At 39.0% G+C, this 16,149-nt stretch overlaps 1 protein-coding gene across 3 annotated transcripts; it reads right to left on the reverse strand.

Annotated features, from left to right (window-relative positions):
* Positions 1-677: 677 nt before the first annotated feature.
* Positions 678-10,258, reverse strand: LOC117590606 (host cell factor). 3 transcript variants are annotated; one of them, XM_034283390.1, is made up of 13 exons: positions 10,115-10,258; positions 9,332-9,750; positions 8,929-9,238; positions 8,658-8,869; positions 8,407-8,595; positions 5,836-5,981; positions 3,574-4,848; positions 2,329-3,504; positions 2,029-2,275; positions 1,793-1,965; positions 1,458-1,727; positions 1,030-1,393; positions 678-960 (listed from the first exon to the last, which is right to left on the reverse strand). In XM_034283390.1, the coding sequence occupies exons 2-13, from the start codon at positions 9,648-9,650 to the stop codon at positions 815-817; spliced, it is 4,827 nt and encodes a 1,608-aa protein (XP_034139281.1). In that variant the 5' UTR covers positions 9,651-9,750; positions 10,115-10,258; the 3' UTR covers positions 678-814. The 3 variants fall into 3 exon arrangements, with proteins under 3 accessions (XP_034139281.1, XP_034139279.1, XP_034139280.1); XM_034283388.1 differs by having other exon boundaries at positions 5,830-5,981; XM_034283389.1 differs by having other exon boundaries at positions 5,830-5,981; positions 10,183-10,239.
* Between the last annotated feature and the right edge of the window lie 5,891 nt (positions 10,259-16,149).

The raw sequence follows: 16,149 nt of genomic DNA on the forward strand, positions 1-16,149 counted from the left end.
TGCAAACTTCAATGAATATATTATACTATAAATGAGGTATATACTTCCCCATGTAAATGCGATTACGTTTGTATGCACTTGCAGCAATGACCGTAAGTCAGTGTGCAATATTATATGGAAGTCACTTATCGGAACCGGAATAGAAGTCATATAAAAAATCCTTTGTGTTATGTTTACGTTTATAAGAGTAAAGAAATAAATCACTTGTAAATCGATTTTCTTGGGTTCGTGGGATGTCAGGATCGGATCACAAATATGTAGTTTTGCCCCGGGCTCCAAAATGTAGGGGCGCTGATTCTAACTCGAAACTAGCATATTTTGAGTATGACGGGAGCTTGGGGGCTCCGTTTTACAACCTCGGCACTGCCGCAAATATTTCTTGGTACGGCACTGACCACACCTAATAAATTCACTCAAAATAAACGTTCCCAGGCAGGCTTAAATTCAAATATTGAATATAAACTTCCAATGTTATAGGTCGGACAAAAGGAATAGCATTGAAAATTCGTTTTAATTAATTAATATTTCATTAACTCTCATTTTGTTGTTTTCTTACTCGAATTTAATGAACATCTTATATATCAATTTTTTTAAGATCTATACGCATCATTCACACCGACAACAACGCTCTAATCGATACATTAAATATATATAGTATATATACATACATATATATAATATATATATACATCTGAAATGGGTTCGATTTTAATTTTAATTTTTTGCGGCGGTTGCAGTTATATTACTGTAAATCTTTATGATGACATATCCCTAAATTTCTACAACTATATATATACTATAGCTAAATATATGATCAATTTGGCAAGCCCCCGCTACGCCCTCGCTTTTGCGGCGAACAGTACGAATTTGCCGAGCTGCCAGTGCCACTGAAAGTCTTGTCCTGAGCACGCTTTAAACTTGGCGCGTTGAGGGGCGTCTGTAGTTTAGTTGTAGCAGGATCTACAAAAAGTTCATTAATCATTTAAATTTATTGGACATTTTAAAATAAAACTAAAAATTTGTAATTACCCTGCAGCCACCTAACTTGCGTCGCTGGTCCATAACCCTTTTGGTTGCGCGCTGCAATTCGGAATATAATAGCCGGCTTATTCGAGCAATCCACATGAGCGTTGGAAAGCGAGGCGTTCGGAACTGTGCACTGATTGGCTGCACCTACGTATACTCGCACAAAAGCCAGTTGTGGCGACGCTAGCGCCTTGTCCTTGGTCGTGGGCTTTACAGCAAGGTATACGGAGTACTCGACTATCTCCTTTGTTTTCTGTGCCGGAGGCGGCTCCCATGTTAAATGAGCACCCTCCTTAACGTCCTTCGAAATCTTTATTGCCGATGGGGCACCTGGGAAGCCGGGCAAACAAGTTTTAAAACTGGAAATCTGTAAATAGATAAATGTGGTAGCAGATAAAACTATAAAATGAAACACCTAAATTAAATCAAACCTCTCCCCATTCGCCGCGACCACATGAATTTATAGCAGCCAAACGAAAGCGATAAGCTGTTCCAGGATCTAAGCTTATGCGTGGATATTGATTAAAGTCCGGCAAGTTGTCGACATCTAAGCTTTCGAGAAAAGTATCGTTGAAATACTTTGAGTCAATATAGCTGGTAACTGTATGCGAGAGGTCTTTGAATACCCCCACTGTTTGCCATTTCTCGATTTCGTCCTGCGATGTGTTTTGCACTGCAACGGCGATGGCATTTTGTTGATCCTAAAAAAACAGACAATATAAAATAATAAAGGGGATTGCTTTAAGGTATTGTTCAAGCTACAAACATTGGTTTGTGGATTGTCAGCAGTTGCAATTGGTATCTGTGCTACCGAGCCGCTTCCCGATCGTTCGAACACACTTTTAACCGCTTGAATAGTGTTCACCGAAGCGGTTGCATCTGCCGTTTCTGCTTGCATCACAGCTGCTGAGGCTAATGCCTCCAAATGTGAGCCATCCACTATAACAAGAAAATAAAACGAATATCAATGCAGTGCCCTGTCATACCCGAAAGGAAACAAACCATTTTGGTGTTGATGAGGTTTACGAGGCATGGCCATGGGCTTTGATCCTGGACCAAAATCGCCGTCTGTATCTCGAGTCCCATCGTCTCCTGCACCACGAGTAGTAGAGATGGCCTGATCTTTACCGACTACTCCGCTCCCCAAAACTGAAGCCTCCCCAGCTTTTATGTTTGTTAGTATAGTGGCGGCTTCAGTCTCAGACGTTGTCGGCCTGCTGCAGGTACTGTCCGAGGATGAAGGCTTGGCCTTTGAAAATAACAAAAGTAATATACATCAGGACATCAGAAAACACTACTTACCATAAACTCAATGCTAGTCATCTTCTCTTCCCCGGATTGAGCGCTATGAACACTTTCGGTGATTTCTGCTGGAGTTTCCCTAGCATCAGTAGTGCTGCTGACGCCGGTTGTATCTTCAACAATGCCCACTTGGTGGTCAGTTAGCCTTTGATTGTTATCGCTTGAACCACTTGATGCTAACGGGCCTTCAGAATGGCCTAATGTTGAAGTTGACGTTGATGTGGCATTGTCTTCATTTACACCCTCTTCAGATCTCGCTTGGGCTTCAGGTGTAGGATGTTTTTGTAATAGATCGCCAGCACCATCCAACTGCTCTATTATATCGTCCATAGGATCAGTTTCCCCTATTTTTACAATCGGAATACTCTTTTCGGAGACGGCCGCCTTCTGTATCTGAACCTGTGCCGACTGTACAATCTTGGCTGGCACGCTCTTGGTCGCCAAAGTTAGGGCACGGGAATTACCACCGGCATTAAAAATGTTAACGAAGCTTTTTCTGGAGCTAAGTGTGGTGGTAGAACCAACGGTTGTCGCACTTGTCCCCGGCAAAACCACTAGTTTATTTGAGTTACTGCTAGAACCAGCAATTCCAGCATTCGTGCTCATTACCGTGACTGGTTTGCCGCCTATAAACAGAGCCGTTTTTTGCTGTAGAGGAGAACTACTCAGTTTTTGTCCAGTAGCTACTGATCCAGGTGCTGATGAAATGTTGCGTATCATTTTGACACCACTCTGGTTGGAAATCATGGCTCGTTGCCCACCAACCGCCTGCAATGTACTAGTGGTGGTCGACGTGGAACCCACTATGCTAACTATGCTTGTCCCCGTTCCTGTCCCGGCTGTGCTCATCACAGTGCTGGCAGGAACGGTTCGCAGACTGCCGCCTGTGGTGACAATAATGATCTGCTGGTTGCCTAGCTGCGTCCCCTGCTTGTTTGTTATAACAAAAGCAGGCTTTCCGCCCATTACATTTGGCGTAACCTTTCCCATTTGCAGAATGTTTGAATTCTTCATGATCAATTTTCCACCACTGGCCATTGCGTGGGGCGAAACAAGCTTCAGTACGTTGCCAGATACAATAGATTTATGTTGCTGGCTACCAGGCGTAGTCTGTCCTACTATTGGTGAAACTGTTGAGCCAGCCGGAGACGATGACTTTTGCTGTCCAGAAGAGATCTATAAAAAAAAGCATTTCAGTTACGTGTTTACGCTTTGCGTTTTATGTGGCGGTTGCCTCACGCTTACCTGAATCTGGGCAGAGGCAGCAGACAACTGCTGATTTGTTATTGAAAGACCCTGTGAAGAAGCGCCTTTGGCTATATTAAAGTTCATCTTCGGCAGCGTCTGTACCGTCATACCGCCACCACTTGTTTTAACAAACTGCAGCTGCACATTTGGAGCAAGGGTTAGCGGCTTTTGAATAAAGTACTGCTTGCCACCTATTGACGTTGTTGCCTGTCCCGTATGCTGCGATTGAACAGCAGTGCTTGGCAGTGCAGTTTTTATATTAGTTGCGGTGCCTGCTCCAGTGCCATGGGAGGATGCTAGCCGCAGTGTCTGAGATGCAGTAACGCTGGGTACGAGGCGTAGGCTGCCACTTGAAGCCGTAGAGCTTAGCACTACATTCGATGTCATCGAACCAGAGACGCGCACAGACATAGGGTCACCGCCAGTTGCTATTGCTACTGCTGCTGTGGTCGTTGAACCTGGCCTTGAAGGGGCTAGACTGGGACGAAACTTTTGCAGCATGGCACTGCTACTACTGGTGGTTGCAGTACTGCTGATTATAGATATCTGCGGTTGTACACCGACCGTTGATGTTGGCAGAGTAAAAGAAGTTCCGGCCACAGCTGTTACAGGCTTCCCTTGAAATTGTGTATTCGTCGATACCGATTGAAACATGTCATTGAATCCTACGCTCGTCAGTACGGAAGCAGATGCTGTCTTAGTCGCAGTTGTTAGTGGTTGCACCAGGGCTTCTGAAGAGCTAACTGGCCCCGCACTCTTTTCTAATTTCAATGAAGCACCGCCAGCTTCGACTAATAATCGAGAGATTGGTTTCATTTGCAATTGTGTGTTTGGCGATGGAGACTGCGAGATGTCAGTGAAACCAAGATTTCCCAATAAAGATGCCGGTTTCGTTGTACATGTGGTTGGCTGAACGGTTGCTTCAGTAGCGCTTGTAGCCCCCGCCACATGATGGAGCAATGAAATCTGACTCTTTTCGCACTTGAAAGCAGCAGCAGGCGCTTCAACTACACCTGACGGTGTAATTTCGGAGCCATTTGGTGGTGGAGCTACTGTAGACGTTGTTCCATATTGCACCAGACTTTGAGCTGATTGCTTCGAGCTCGTATGTGCTGCTTGCTCAATTTTCTGAATCTGCAACACATAGGCTGCTGCGAAGGTGGTTGCAGTCCAAGACAGCTCAAGGGCATGTGTGGATGCGCGCACTAGTGCCACTTTAACTGCATAAAGAGGTTTCGCAACCTCCAAATACCAGAGGTCTTTGCAGCAAACCTGTAAATAAGAGTGCATTGAGTAAAATTTCATTTATTATGATCTAAATACCTATTTGTAAAGACCTTTTTTTAAAATCAACATCCTGCAGCTTATGCATACATAGATTCAACCAAGCAGGCCTTTTATTAAAATCAATATCCAACAGCTTATACATTCATTTTTTTAATGAAAGTCTATGAAGTCGCTCTGGTCCACAAAATATTACCAACAGAAAGTAGTTTTTCAATACGGACTGAAGTTCCTTGAAACCCAAGAATTTTATAGTAAAATAACTGATGTGATATTATAAAAATTCCAATAGGGTACACCACAATAAAAAAAAACGAGAAGGGACGTGTGAGACGCTTCTTACCCGGCACTCAGTACTACATCTGTACTTTAGCATTTTTTGTCAAATTTTACATTTTTTCTTCATCTGTCATCTACATCTACAACACTTTTCACGCGAACACGCTCCTTTAGCTAGTGATCTGATAGATATGGTCCTTCCCTACGGAATGGCGTTTTTAGTTTTCGTTTATCTTCAAAATTGTATCTTTGGGAGGTTTTCGCCCTTTTGCGGTGGCGGGCTCATTTTTGCAATACACTTGTAACAGTGTGAGCATATAGTAGTCTGAATGCAAAATTTGGTGGCTCTAGCTTTTGAGATCCAGGCGCTCAACAAGACGGACGGACAGACAGACAGACTGGAATAGACTCCGCTATTGATGCTGATATATATATACTTTATGGGGTCGGAAACGTTTCCTTCTGTGTGTTACATACAACCGTTATACCCCACAAATACAATATACCCTATTTACTTTTCGAGCACCGGGTATAACAAGTGCGCCTTTAACTTTACCTCCATGGTAGTGTGGAAAAGAGTTACAAAGATACAATATACTTTAAAACATCTCCTTTCCTTGCTAGTACATATATATAGGTTAAATTCGAAAGCAAATAGTTTCTTAAAAGTTAAACAGGAGAATATCTCACCCTAACCTGGTTGTTCCATGCCTTGCGGTAGCCATCCCGACCCGACCACACATATAGGCGACTTTGGATGCCAACAGCACAGTGGCCGGCACGAGCCCGTGGCACGTTTTCCTCCACAGTGTCCAAGGTGACATTGTCCCAGGTCATAGTGTCTAAAAATATGTAAAAATTTTAAAAATAAAAAAATAAAAAAGGGACGAGAAGGGACGTGTGAGACGCTTCTTTCGCGTCACAACTTTTATACCCGGCACTCAGTACTACATCTGCACCTTAGCGGTGTTTTGTCAAATTTTACATATTTTCTTCATCTGTCATCTACATCTACAACACTTCTCACACCAACACGCTCCTTTAGCTCGCCCCCCTTCCCTAGACCCACACTGCAGACTCGCGGCAGAGGCAGAGTCAGCGCACACACACAAACAAAAAAACAAATATAAGCTGCGGGACGGGGTGGGTTAAAAGTCGGAGAGGCAGAGGGACGGCAGAGGCAGAGGCCGAGTGAAGCAGAGTGTTAATGAGAGAATGTGAAAAGAACAACAAAAGTTGCGGAACAGGGTGGGTTTAGCCACTGCAAATTAATTTCTTCATTGTGGCTATAATAATGATCCAATCGGATCCCAACTTGGTGATCTGATAGATATGGCCATTCCCTACGGAATGGCGTTTTTAGTTTTCTTTTATCTTCAAAATTGTGCTCATTTTTTAAATACACTTGTAACAGTGTGAGCATACAGAAGTCTGGATGCAAAATTTGGTTTCTCTAGCTTTTATAGTCTCTGAGATTCAGGCGCTCAACAAGACGGCCGGACGGAAGGACGGACGGACAGACAGACAAGGCTCAATCGACTCGGCTATTGATGATGATCAAGAATATATATACTTTATGAGGTCGGAAACGATTCCTTCTGTGTGTTACATACATATATTCTGTATTTGTGCACAAACACAATTTTCTTTTCGAATACCGGGTATAAAAAGGGAAAATAAAACGAGGAGGAATGTTGAGTAGCCTTCATAACTCTAATGTATGCATTATGATTTTTTTGAATTTAAATTTTTTTATACATATATAAGCTACTATGTGCATTCTCAAATCAACACGCTTTTTAGCTCGCCCCTTCCACAGAGACGCACACTGTACGGACGAAGACAATATAAGTATAAGTATATGACTGCAAGCAACATTTTGACAAGCGTCGAAAAACCTACCCCCTCACCTATGTATGTATAAGAGCATAGAAGTCTAAAATGAGAAAGCGCTTGAATGTGTGAGTACGCACAAGAAAAACAGCATGAAATTTCTACTTCTTCAAAAATGATTTTTCTATTGACTGGAAAACAAAGTTTTTATTCTCTATCTTCGTATTTAATTTTTGTCGTGATATGTATTACTTGAAATAATAAATCATCATATATTTTCTGTAAATAAATTTCAGGCAGATCACAAATTTTGAGAAAATCGTTTGCTGGTTACACGTACATATGTAAATATTTATGCATGTATGCTTACTTACTTCAAAAAAATATGCTTATTGACATGACACACGAATGCATACCCTACTTGCTTTTACTCACTGAAGTTTTGAATGAACCACTTTCAACAAACCTATACATGCAAGGAGATGTAGAATACGTGTGCACACATACATACATTTGTCGAGAGCCTATATCCAGCGCTAGACCCAGGCAGAAAAATTCGTGTGCAAAAAAATCGTATGACATTATCCATTTTAAACTTCTATTGTTTTTGTCTATTGTCGAGGAAGTGTGCGAACGAGAGAAAATTAGCAAAGAATAAACAAAGCTCTTGGATGGGTGGGGGGTAGACACTTCAAACTATTTTCTTCCTTCTGGCTATAATAATAATCCAATGTGACCCTTAGTCGGGGATCTGATGTCTGTGATGTCCGAAAATCTGAAGTTATGTTGATCGGTTCATTATCAAGCCAGAATCAAGAATTTCATTTGAAGTGGCTACTTCCTTTAGTTAAGACTAATGACTAATTTTAGAATGTTACGCAGAGTTACAGAATTAAATTTTACAATATTTACATGTACATAGATGGACATTGGTTTTTAAACCATTAGATGTAGCGCGTACTTTTTTGCATATGTAGCTTATGACAATTGCAGCTATGAAACGGATCTTAGCTTTAGCTTACCGTCTCGGATTGAATGCTTTCAAATTAATTTTTGAGCAGTATTTGTTCCAAAATGTGCAACACAAATCAGTCAAAATAAACAAAAATTATATCCTGCTTCTTTATATTTTTTGTGTTAGGTGAATTAATTAAGCAACGTTTAGAGAATCGTTCACAATATATACATATTCACAAATATACATATTTGGAAAAACAGTTGAGCAAAAATAGTTGGACGCTTACTAACACTTACTAAAAATACAAAATCAAAAGCTATATTTTTGAAGCCTATAACTAAGACCTATCTATACCTATACCAATCTTTCTTTATATTTTTTGTACCTTTTACAAGCCCTAATCAATACTGGTATAAACACTCCCACAAACATACATAAGAATATGTATGGTATGTCCATATGATATTTTTACGTACCCAAATCAAGGACTGCAAGCGTGTTTGTACATTTCCATTCGCGCTCCGTTGTCGACTTCGAATCATTGATTACCAAGGGAACCCATCCTCCAAAAACATACATTTTGTTGGCAATCATTGTTGAGCTATGTAATGAGCGCGGCAGAGGCGCTTGTCCTAGTGTGCGCGGTTTGGACCAAGTCATTGAATCTGAAGATTATCGATTACATGAGAACACTTGGGTTAGTTCTAATAACGTAAAAGAATATTACCAATGTCGAGCAGCCATAAGTCTCCCAAACGACAGCCACTCATTCCTCCGTAAATTAATAGGTTCAATTTTCCAGTGTTTTTACTTGAAAACGAAATACCGGTGTGGGACTCACGGGGTGGCGGACTGTCGCCGTATGTTTTTGGTATAATCCATTTACCATTGTGACTGTGAACTCCTCGTGTGTCCAGTATGTACAAATCATTCAAGTATCTGGTCAAATACAAAAATATTTTTTACACTGTCCACAGGCTAGTGAAACTATTATTTACTTTGGAATATTGTTTTTTGGGTCGTCTGATTCATTTGCAAGGCCACCAAAAAGAAAAATCTTTTCGCCAACCATTGTGAAACTGTGCCCCAAGCGTGGACAAGGTGACACGCCGTTGTCTGGAGATTCAGGGTACATTTTTCTCCACTCCCACTTGGTCGCTTGGAGTTCATAAAGTTCGTTTGAGTACTTTCCGTATTCAATCATCCCACCGAAAACAAACATCCGCGTTCCCTCAACAACAAAACCATAAGCAGCGCATCCATTGGGAACATCTCCTTTGAGCACTGGAACGTACCATTGATTCGTAACTGCAATGTGATCATATACACGATACGAAAGGTTTTAGTGAGAAAATGCTTTATTACATATCGTTGTAAACTATGTTAGCAGACTCAAAATACCTGTGTTGTAAACATGCAATTCGTCAACAATTCCTTCATTTCCACCGCCAAAGACAACCATAAGCTCCTTTATATTTATGGCACGATGCCCGTGTCTCGGTCGCGGCTGTGGTCCTGTCGGATTGAGAACACGTTTCCAACGAAAGCCGGACAAGTTCGTGGCTACACTGCTTTCTCGTAAACTTTCCTCTGTATCCATATCATTGGATGTTTGCCCCTCCGAATGCCAAGTCTGATCCTTGCTCAGATCTTCGGATGCAGCTGATATAGCTGTAGCTATTCCTCCTTTCTTTGACCCAGCGAAATCTGAACTCTCCATGTTGTGGCGTTATTTTAAACTGTACACTAGATAATTCCAATAATGTTAAATTGAAACGAATCCAGGATACATTCTTGTTCATAAAAAACCGCGAATACACCTGAAAATAATCCAAAATATATGCATTTTATTTTATGACCCGCAGTGTGACCGTGCAGTTCCATGCCGGAAAATTGGAATTTTTCGGTAATTGTTAAAAATACCGCGGCTTACAGTTTTACATTCTCACATTGACTACATAGCAAACAAAAGCAAGCTGCCATGAAATGGGCACACTTCGGTAGGTGCTTTTCCAAACTAAAAATACCAAAATAATTGATATACAGCGAAAGCAACTATATGCGCTACAATTTATTTGCACATGGCAATGCTGGAAATGAACGCTTCACACTTGGCTGTTCATATTTTTTGAGCGAGCACTGTTTACATATCATGCTGAATTTTTCACTTATCCAGTCTCTTACTGAGTTCTTGATTCCAAAGATGCTAGTAATGCATTGCTTATTTTAATAGAAAAATAGACCTCACTCACTTCACCGAATGTGCAAAAAAGCCGAACTACAATACACCATACAACCATACAACGAAGCACTAGAGATGTGAATATATTAGAAATATCGATATTTCAAAAAATATATTTTTGTCAAAAATATCGCTTTATCTGTATGACTATTTTGCATATATTTCTTTGGTATTTTTTTTGAAATAACTTTTATATTTCGCTTTGTCGCAAGAATATTTAGCGCACCTGACTGGGCTTAAGTCGAGATTTAAACTGTCAGTTTTGCAATAAAGTAATAATAGTCAGTGTGTTTATTTTTTATACCCGGTACTCGAAGATTAAATACTATATATTGTAACGTTTCCGACCCCACGAAGGGGAGGACCATATCTATCAGATTACCGAATTAGGGTCACATTGGGTCATTATTTTAGCAAGAATGAAGAAATTCATTTGCAGTTGCAAAAACAGCAGCTTTTTTGTATTCTTTGCAAATTCTCGCATTCACACTCTGCTTCGTGTAGTGTGTGGCGCTAGGGGAAGGGGCGAGCTAAAAGAGGCTGTTGGCGTGAGAAGTGATGATGTAGATGACAGATATAGAAAAAATGTAAAAGTTAAAAAACCCGCTAAGATGAACTACTGAGTACCGGGTATACAAGTAGTGACGCGTAACAAGCGTCTCACACGTCCTTTCTCGTTCTTTAGACATATATCAGTGTATATTTTGTGACATCTTCGTATACATATATGTGATTGAGCTCCTCTCCTCTCACTGTGGTTTGGTCTTTTATGGATCAAATTTTCGTCTGTTTTCTAAGTTTTTGTAAATTGGGTAAAATTGTTTTCTGAGATGCACTGAACATTGCCAGACGCAATGGGGCCCAAAAAGACTGCCGAACAAATCATGTAACATTGATGCGAAATAGTAGAGTACAAATAACAGGTGAAGGTTATGAAAATGTGCATTAATGCATGTCTCAATCGTGGGAATCTCAATCACAAGAGGTACGTATTTAACAAAATGAGCAAAGACAATTCGAACGGAGAAAAGGGCGCCGGTACTTTATTGACACTCGCAGAGAAAATTTCTGACAACGCCAACAAGTAAATAGAGCATTTACACCCGCTTTCTTTCTTCGCATTCCACTACCAGCTTGAATATTATGCTTATCAGAAAGTTTTGAGTATTGGTATGGGTAAAGGATGTCTCCAGTGTCATTCGCTCAAATATAATCTTGGGAAAATGGTATGTGGTGAGCATCAGAAAAAGTGCAACTAACTGAAGTTGAGACAACACCGAACCCATTGAAAAGTTTACTTATCGGCACGGACCCACATTCGAATGTCTTCCCTAGGTCCATTTGAAAATTCAATTAATGCTCCCATTCAATTCAGAGCATCGTTTGAGACTCCCTGCTTACAACGACGTTCGGAAAGGCTATCGCATCACTTCTAGTGTGGCCCTTTTGCAATTGCCAATAGCAATCGATAATATCGATTCGGATCGCTTAGAAAAAATCAATAATACTGGTGCAAGTGATCAACAAAACAATCCCACATTTAACGAGGAGGAACGTTGTGAGAAGCGTCGTACTCGTCCCAACTTTTATCACCGGTTCTCACTTAGTATATAGGAAATAATGTATAAGAATGTACACGTATTCATATTTACATCTAAATACATATTTATAAAGACCCCTTATATGAATGGCTGCAACGACTGATTATTTTTGCAAATTACTGCTGTTCGTTCAAGGATGTCGAAAAAAGAACCGTTTCTCTATCCTTATACCAGAACATATGATGCTGACGTTTTTTTTCCTACTGACAAAACCTGGAATATGCCGACCGAAATCAAATTAAAGTGTGGCTTAGGGTGATAGGCCGACACTCCACAGTCTAAGGTCCGTGGGATCAAAACCCATATTTTTGCTTTCTTCAAAACGGTTTTTTCACTAAAGAAATCTTTATCTACGCCCACTAAAGCTGCGTTTAGACGAAGAGTCTGAATCGCAGATTCATGTGAATGTGCTATGCTTACAATTAAATTTTAAGGATACAATCTCAAGGATTCACAGAATATCAAATCGATTTAGATATTTGCGCAAAGTCATGCGCTCGGAGCTTCTCGGCTATGTCTCGCTCATTTTGCCCTCAGCTATGATCCACGATTCATGCCAAAGGATTAAACGTGTAAACAAAGCGTTCACATGAAAGCTCTACGCGATTTAGACTCAGCGTCTAAAACAACCTTAACGCTTTTCTTTGCCACACACCTACCAGAACCTACCAGGTTGACTGAAACTGCATTACCGGCGCACTACTTTAACCCAGAACGTCTCGACATGCTATTTGGCTACGCCTGTTTTAAAAACTAGCATCTAACAGATTAATCTGGACTTTTTAATAACTGCGTCACCAACGCACTGGTCCAAAACATATTGCCAACGAAAACAGTTTGTCTCGAAATTGCATTTGCCAAAGTTTGCACTGTCAAAGAGACTACCTATAGGCCATCCAAAGTGCTGTGTATGTACATACATCACCACTAGTGATGAAAATTTAAAATTTGACAACACACCGCTAAGGTGCAGATGTAGTACAGAGTGCCGGGTATAAAAGTTGTGACGCGTAAGAAGCGTCTCACACGTCCCTTCTCGTAAGTTTTTTTATCTTTTATCTTCAAAATTGTAGCTTTGGGAGGTTTTCGCCTTTTTGCAATGGCGGGCTCATATTTGCAATGCACTTGTAACAGTGTAAGCATACAGAAATCTCTATACAAAATTTGGTGGCTCTAGCTTGTACTTGTTGGTCGTTTTTTAAATTTTAAATCCATTTTTAAAAAGTGGTGCTATTATTTTTTTCGCCTAATTTTACCAGTTTCACTAAAATTCCTCGAATAACTTAAAAGCCTTACAAAAAAATAAGCTTTTTGGTTGTTCCCAGATTTGTAAGAGTCTTCCCTTTCTAAAAATGTTCTTAAAGTTTCCTTAAAGTTAAAAATTTGAGTTGGGCAACTATTTAAAAATTGCTTGTGGTGGTGGTGCTATTATTTTTTTCACAGCTGTACATATGTACATAGATGCTTTTATAAATCTCCTTTTAAAAAATCAGCGAGTGAAGCCGCTGTGGGCTTGCAAGTATAGAGGCTCTTAAATAAACCAAAAAATTGTCTATCTTAAAATATACCCTATTTACTCTTCGAGTACCGAGTATAAAAAATTTATCTTTTCATCTCACAGCTTATTTGAACCAGATACCTCAACCAATTCTAAGTTTCACGTTTTTTAATGATCTAGTCCAATCTTAGCCAACAATGGAATTGAAAATCAGACTATTGAGATGACGGAATTATTAAGTTTTGGCACTTTAAAACAGTCAAAATCGAGCAAATCCCGATTTTTCCCGATTTATGGTTACGGTCTTGGTGCGGTTCAAAATGATTGGTTGGTGAGAGCCGCTGCAATTTGCATTGTTTACGATTGCAAGAAAAAATTCATTTTAATTCAATGGTGAGTCCATAAAGAAGCAGACAAAAATTAATATATTTACATTTCTTAGGATTAAATTGCTATCTGATCCTGGTGATTGCGTCTAGATTTATACAATTTGCAGAATTCCCTGATTGAAAGAGCTATCAATATATGTTTGTGAATGATGTGTGAAATAATGAGATATATATAATGAATGTACATGTGTATGTTTGTACATATGTATGCATATACACATTTTTGGATACTTCGTAGTAGTTCGTCATTGGGGCAAATGAACTTGCTAGGAAAATGTTTGTCCTACGCTACGCTACTATCGGAACGCCGCAGTGCAGAAAAGCTGTGATAAGATAAAGATAATGAAGACAAACAGCTGTCAGAATCTGTTCAAAACTTCTTCAAATAGCGGTGTCGATTAACAAAGTACCGCAGTCGTTCATATTAGGTTCTTGTCTTCAGTTTTATCTTACAGTAGTATTTACAACTTAATAATTTTATTATCGGAGTTACACATCATCTGAAAAGTGTATGTATGCTTGGTACTAGTTTCGAAATAACGATGTGCGATATGTGATTAATCAAATTTAAATGAATATAAAATAATACATATATATATATCCTCGATATCCATAATAGATACATATATAGAGACCATATGAAAAGGTTAAAAACATTTCAGCCTAAGAGAAAGTCGTTATATACATTATATATCAATATTAATTTATGGAAATAGGGTATGCAAATGCCCATGCTATACTATATAAACGTAGCAATCCCATCCCACTCACGTAACGTTGTATGCTATTTTTGTTTGTTGACCATTTTAGTTTTTAACTTTGGAAACATTCCAAGAAAAGGAAGTCGTGAAAACCAGAAAATCTTGTGGAAAATTGATTGATACATCGGATGAAAGAAAATTATAGTTTTAGCGCTGACACTCCTAACTAGCTAGTTATATCAAATATAATATCAAAGTCCAGGAAATGGCTGAAAGTTTACGTTTTATGTAAGTGTGGACGTATATTAGTTTTGGTATATTTATGTGATTTTATTCTGTGCTAAATATCGAACCGCAAAAATTAGGAGAGAGAGGAGAATATCTTGCTCTCTCTGCTGACCTAATCCTCTCTTTGGCATGTGACCGCAGGGTATTGCAAGAAAGTAAAAAAGGACGAACTTTTCCATAAATCAACTACATAAGGAGGTCTCGTCGGAAAAAATTATGGAATAGTGCGAGTGAAAAGTGCGAGTGAAAGGGCTTTCGCTTGTAAGTGTGAGGGCAACGACAATCGAGTGTGCTGAGTAATCATTTAAAGGCAATGTGAAAAAACATAATAATTGTTTCATAATTTAATGTTTAATACTTTGCTACATAATAGTAGTCTGTGTTCTGAAAAAATAAACATTTAAAAAAATATTGAAAAAAAAAATTTTGTCCGCAACGCAACCCGCAATTGGGTAAAGCAGCGAGTAACTCTGCCACCGACGGGTCCTCCTTATATAGTTGCTTTATGTTCATGTCCTGGCTCCACTGGAAGTTTTGTGACGTATGTCGACACCTTAGTTTTTGTACTATGAAAACGCTTTTGCTTTGTTAAGGCTGTTTTGAAAGCTCTTTTCCTTTGCGAAGGGAGTTTGAACTCCTAAAATAAAATATATTAGTAGTATGGACAATATATGGCTTATAGTATTTATTTATGTATTTATTTTCAATTAAGAATTAATTGCTAATTATGGAATGTGGAATAAGAATAAATATAAATTAAATATAAGTACAGGAGAGGAAGGAAAGACACAATTTACAAATTTGCTTAAATTAAGGTACATTAAATAATTATTATTATTCCATAAAACCTGAAAAGGTTAATGCTGGGCGTCATTATACTGCATATGAGTAATCGGGAAATTTGTTGGTCCTTGTATGGAGGACACACAAGAACAATACTCCAATATAGGGCAGACAAATCGGAGTTTAGACCCAATTATGTTTTGAAGATAGAATAACTGCCGCCCAAACCACTTCGAGTTCATCCTAATATTTACTTATGTTCCCGTTCCCTCTCCCTTTCAGAAAAATAATAGAATTTCTTTATCGATTTTGTTGTTCGCGCCATTTTTTAAAATTTGCAACATTATCAGTTAATATACATCTCTCTTTTAATAATTTACATACATTTACATCCTGAAGAGAAAGCTCCCGTGCTTCTAGAGGGAGTGATTTTAATGAAAAATTCAAATAAAACTTTGTAAAATATAAGGTCATAAGGTATACAATCCAATAATAACGAGTATTTATACTAAGCAAAATTGATTTTTCAATTGGATTAAATTATTGTTTCAGTATTAAATGCAAGCTAGTAATATCAAATATAACATCAAAATCGAGGAATCTGATTTAAGACTACGGTGTATTTTGAAAATGAAAAAAGTATATTTCGGTATATCTCCGGTATATTTTATCGATAAGCTCGCGTTGTTAAAATTGTTGTGCTGATGTTAATAGTCA

Source organism: Drosophila guanche, unplaced genomic scaffold (genome assembly GCF_900245975.1).
Source record: "Drosophila guanche unplaced genomic scaffold, DGUA_6, whole genome shotgun sequence".
Lineage (NCBI taxonomy): Eukaryota > Metazoa > Arthropoda > Insecta > Diptera > Drosophilidae > Drosophila > Drosophila guanche.